General features: G+C 39.7%; 1 protein-coding gene across 4 annotated transcripts; it reads left to right on the forward strand.

Annotated features, from left to right (window-relative positions):
- LOC105277197 (putative sodium-dependent multivitamin transporter) lies at window positions 1-5,421 on the forward strand. Of its 4 annotated transcripts, none has more exons than XM_020031141.2 (10): window positions 1-309; window positions 638-820; window positions 1,378-1,504; window positions 1,702-1,923; window positions 2,013-2,353; window positions 2,430-2,549; window positions 2,700-2,917; window positions 3,161-3,378; window positions 3,503-3,756; window positions 4,084-4,378. In XM_020031141.2, exons 3-10 carry the CDS (start codon window positions 1,385-1,387, stop codon window positions 4,376-4,378), a joined length of 1,788 nt encoding a protein of 595 aa, XP_019886700.1. In that variant the 5' UTR covers window positions 1-309; window positions 638-820; window positions 1,378-1,384. The 4 variants fall into 4 exon arrangements, with proteins under 4 accessions (XP_019886700.1, XP_019886704.1, XP_019886707.1 ...); XM_020031145.2 differs by having other exon boundaries at window positions 638-807; XM_020031148.2 differs by having other exon boundaries at window positions 638-642.

Consider the following 5,421-nt stretch of genomic DNA (forward strand, 5'->3'; position numbering starts at 1 on the left):
GTAATCCGACTAATCACGATGAACGTAACATTATCACAATTAACACGATTCTGCACTTCAGATAACAACTGATTTTTCACTCTTCAGACTTGCGCCTGCTACTGCTCCGTTCCTGCTTTTTGCGACCGCGTGTAACCGGCCTCAGGCTTTACACGGGCTCCACGTTTCAAAGCAGAAACGATCGAACCATCATGCGGAGCGTGCGCCGGACGTGAAGCTCATAGAAAAGAGAAATTCGTCGCTCACTCTGCCAGTTGCTCGGCGGTCCAGATCGAGGAAGCTGTCGCATCCTAAACTCTTCTTCTCCCGGTAAGTCATCGATTAATCCACCTCTATTTTATCCTGCATTTTCGTAGAAACTTCTCGTATTCTCATATATGACGTGCGGCATGGCGCGACACGTGGTGCAATTAGCTCCGACGCTCGCCGATCGATGTCGATGACAGTTTTACGCAATAGCTCGCGCGAGCGAACGATCAGTCGCACTGATGATTGCTGCGATCGGTCTACGCGACTCGTTTTCGTCTCCTTCCCGTTTTCAGTTATCAAACGCGTTATTATTCCGTTGCGTCACTCGGCTAGTAACCCGGTTCGGACTTGTGGACTTCGAGCATAAGTGCTGACGTTTTTTTTTCAGCACGCGTAAGCATTGATTCTGCTGAAATCGTCACGTGGTGATCGTCTTTAATGGTCGCTTTCAAATCAGATTGCGGCCGCGATAGCAATTAAATCTCGTAATGACGCTGCATCGTCGGAGAGAAGCTGTGTGTCAATTGACAGAGTCAACAATTGGGCAAGATGCTTGACGTAATTGCCGATGGTGAATGATAAATCGGTTGTCTATTCTCGTTGAAGAGACCGTTACCATATACCGTTACCAGACGATCGCACGCAACCGAATTGCGCTAAAAAGGATCTTGGCTGTGATGAAAACGTGCACGTCTTCGTGTTTTGCAAATTTGAGCTTCAAGTGCTGCGAAATGTGCTCAAACAAGGAGTTTCTCGATATCATTTCAATTTTAACAATATAAAGATGAAGATAATTCTTATTGAAAAATAAGCAAAGTCAAGCGTGATTTGAATATTTTCTCATATAATTTCTTCGAATTTCTTCGCGTCATTTTTTCGAATTTGTACCATTTTTTCAACGAAATAGCAAGACTTAAAAGATCGAAATGTTTCAATCGTTTAGCTGGATGATTCATATAATAATATTTGATAATAGGGATGATAACGAGATATCGCACAAACGTTCGTGTATTGTTTGCACAAGCTTAAATGGTTCAGTTTAAGTCGTCTTAAACGCATTTAGAGATATGGCTATTTGTTCTTCGCTTGAACAATAATAATTGTAATATTAATGTTGGATTGTTTTAGGTCTACCATGGCGGAGATACATATCTTAGGATGGGCCGATTACCTGGTGATAGCAATCACGCTATGCATAAGTGTGGGAATCGGTATTTATTACAGATTCAGCGGAGGCCGCCAGAAAACTATGGAGGTACGCATTTTCTTAAACATATAATAAATAGCTTATTAAAATTGGAATATAATTAGAGAATTAAAGAATGTTATCAATAATAAATTATTAAGATATACCAGTCTTTAAATATTTTGTAAAAGAGAAACTTTGCTTTTAAGTAAAATCATTTTTCCCAACATGTCCTGTTACAACAACGTCTGTAATGTATTTTTCAGGAATACTTTATCGCAAGCCGATCAATGAGCATTGTACCAGTGGCGATTGCTCTAGTAGTGTCTTTCATGTCGGCCATCACGTTGCTCGGTGTATCGGCTGAAAATTACACGTATGGGACGCAATTTGTCGTGATAAATATATCTTATTTATTGGGCACTCCGATTGTCTGCTATGGTTTCCTGCCAGTGTTCTTCAAGCTGCAGGCGACCAGCGCGTACGAGGTTGGTGGCGCGAGATTGCGAATACCGCTTGCGAGCCGACGTCGAATTACAGGATGACACGATATTTGAAAGTTACTTACTCATTTTAGTACTTAGAAAAGCGTTTCGGCGTAAAAACTAGGATGATGGCTAGTTTTGTTTACTGGATTCAACTGCTTTTGTACTCAGGAGTGGTACTTTATGCTCCTTCTTTAGCTCTGGAAGCGACTACGGGAATTTCTAAGACCGCCAGTATCGTTATTATCGGTCTCGTTTGCGCCTTTTATTCGAGTATAGGCGGCATTAAGGCCGTGCTGATAACCGATGTGTTTCAAGCCCTGCTCATGTTCACCGCCGTGTTTACCGTTATCGGTATAGCCGCGAAAGAGGCACAAGGGCTGGGACAGATTTGGGAGATCGCGAAGCAAGGACATCGAATTGAATTTGACAGGTGTCGTATTTGCTTATCAATCATAATGCCCGAAGCCCAAAATTTTTACTTATTTAGATTTACGTTTTCGTTGTAGCACTGATGTAGATCCGACGGTGAGGCATACATGGTGGTCTCTCGTTATTGGCGGTCTATGTACGTTCTTGTCGCTTTACGGGGTGAACCAAGTACAAGTACAGCGTATGATGACTGTAAAGTAAGTTCCGCAAATAAATGATTCTGTAATTGATAATTTACGATTCTTATACTAATTCGATGCTATGATAACGCGTTTATTAAACATTCTTTGGCCCGTCAATCGTATCGTATTTAAAAATGCTACTACGTTAAACGAATTTTATTCCAGGAATATACGGGCCTCGCAGAAAGCTCTGTGGTTGTCTTGGCCCATCCTGACCTTCCTCTCGATCTCGACTTGCTTCTCAGGATTGGCGATATACAGCAAGTATCATAATTGTGATCCGATACGCCAGAATCGAATTACTTCGCCTGATATGCTTATGCCGTTGTACGTCATGGATACAATGTCCAACATGCCCGGCTTGCCAGGTCTTTTCATCGCAGGTAATACTTTCGATGGCAGACTATTTTAAATGGTCAACTAATTAATATAGTTTCTTCAATATGTCTCTTGTAAAAATGGAAAAGAAAATTTCTAAAGACACAATTATGTTCAAAGAGAGCATAATTTTAATTAAAAATTTATTTGTGTATCTCAACGTGTTAAATGTAATTCTGTTTTGATACAAAGGAGGGAGCAAAAATAGACTGACATAAACTGTCTTGATGTTCGATCTGTGTTTGCAGGTATTTTTAGCGCGGGTCTCAGCACGATCTCAGCGGCTCTCAATTCCTTGGCAGCGGTCACGTTAGAGGATTATTTGAAGCCCGTGTATAGGAAATGTACCGGACGCGAATTCTCGCCGACAAAGTCAACCTCCGTCGCGAAAGTGCTCGCTTTCATGTTCGGCCTCATCTCCATCGCTCTGGCATTTCTAGCACAATTATTGGGCGGGGTGCTTCAGGTAAGTCGGGCAAGAGCTACGGAATTGCCGAGTGAAATTAATTGAAGCGACAGACCGAATTTATTTATTATTTATTAAAATGTGCTAAGATTTGTGTTGGTTAATGAATTTTCTCTTGTCGCAGGCTGGCCTAACTATCTTCGGGGTGGTTGGCGGTCCGTTGTTAGGCATCTTCACCCTCGGCATGAGCACGCGGACGGCAACGGAGAGCGGCGCGATAACTGGAGGTCTAACAGCGCTCTGCTTTTTATTCTGGATTGCTTTTGGCCAGCCACGTCCGATGCCACCCACGTTACCAACGAGTACCGAAGGCTGCAAAGGGAACAACCTTGCGAACGTAACAATCTCTGTAGCGCAGAACTTCACAAACTTCTCCAGGTGAATAATTTTATTCTACATGTGTAGATTTTTATAGAATCAGGTTTTATAGAATTACTGCGCTCGTATTTGTAAAAAGAAAATATTTTGCAATACACCACTCTCTCATCGATTCTTCTTGCTCTCTGCGAACATCGCGAGCGCTATTAGATTAATCAACAATAAATAAATTTAAAAATAAATAAATTAATAAAACAAAAAATACATTAAAATGTAAAATTATAATGCAATTAATTAATATATAAAAGATAAGCTCTTTTAATATCACGGAGACATTTTACTGTGGAACGTCATCATCTGAAAATTAATCATTTCTGTGTCTTTCAGGAGCACCGGTGACAGCTCGTACTTTTACTTATATCGCATTTCGTACATGTGGTACTCCGTTCTCGGATTTCTAATAACGTTCATACTGGGTCTGCTCGTCAGTATGTTGTCTCGTGCGATCAACAAGAAGCAGACCGTCGATTTAGACCCTAATTTATTTTTCCCCGTGATAGCAAGGCGTATGCGTTCCAAGCAAAGCGCCGATGTAGAAATTATCGATGGATGTAACGCGCAAGAGAAGAAGTATTCTTTCAACGCCGTCTGCGAGAACGAGAAAATGAGCACGAAGCTCTAACAGTCTACCTGTAGTCTAGATTAATAGACCGATAGATGTTAGTAGACATTCCGTGTTTGTGATTAATCTAAAGTTTAAGCAACTTAAAAATCAAGAAAGGTATTTTAGGTATTTTACTGTATCTTGGGACCTGAACGACATCGCGGCGATTTTCAGAACAGGATTTCAGCAAACTTCATTCGCGATTTAGCGTAGATGAATCATTTATTATCATTACGTATTCGTAAGAATTATTTTTTTTTATAGTTGCAAGATTCATAAAGAAAACTTTTAACTCATTTTGTATTAAATTGCAAGGAATGTCTTCCAGGCTGCGTGCGCGTTTGTACTGCCAATTTGTACTAGTTAAACAATATTTTTGTGCTGGCGATGTAATGTTTGAAATAAATAGTGTGTGTGTGTTTTGTACGAAATACTTTGCACGGGGTTTGTAACATATTTATATTATTAGTGCTTTAGTTACAAGTTCTTTGCACATAATGTTCTCGCGGAGGTGTACTTGAATGAAACTCGTGTCTTTTAGAAAGTTTTGACAATATTTAGCGATGTAAGATAATGAAGATGTTAATCGAAAGCGTTACACACGCGTTATAGCAAAATGGCTATAATACGCAACGCGATTTTTGGAGACAAAGATCGAAATGAATTACACAGTGTTACCTGTAACTCAATCATTAAGTTATTTAAAAATTATAATTTTAATGGGATATTGTTATAATTGTATATTGTAACTTATATGAAGCGTTACTCGTAAACGAATTTAATTACGACAACCGATTTGCTCTTGCAAACTTTGTCGTTCTTATCTGCATTTAGAAATTAAGTGTGCTATAATCTTGCATTAAATAAGCAGGAATGCTACTTTAAGTTTTTTACAGTTCTGTTTCAGAAATGCAATCCATATCGACGTTTTCGTCATTTGTTGATATTTATTGTAAAAGTGATACTGCGTGACTGGTAGTAACAGACAATACATATCCGTCGATGTAGCAAGTATTGGCGGTACAGTATTTGTCTAAATAAATATAATCTTTAACGTACAC

The sequence above is a fragment of the Ooceraea biroi genome, chromosome 11 (assembly GCF_003672135.1).
Source record: "Ooceraea biroi isolate clonal line C1 chromosome 11, Obir_v5.4, whole genome shotgun sequence".
NCBI classification, from domain to species: domain Eukaryota; kingdom Metazoa; phylum Arthropoda; class Insecta; order Hymenoptera; family Formicidae; genus Ooceraea; species Ooceraea biroi.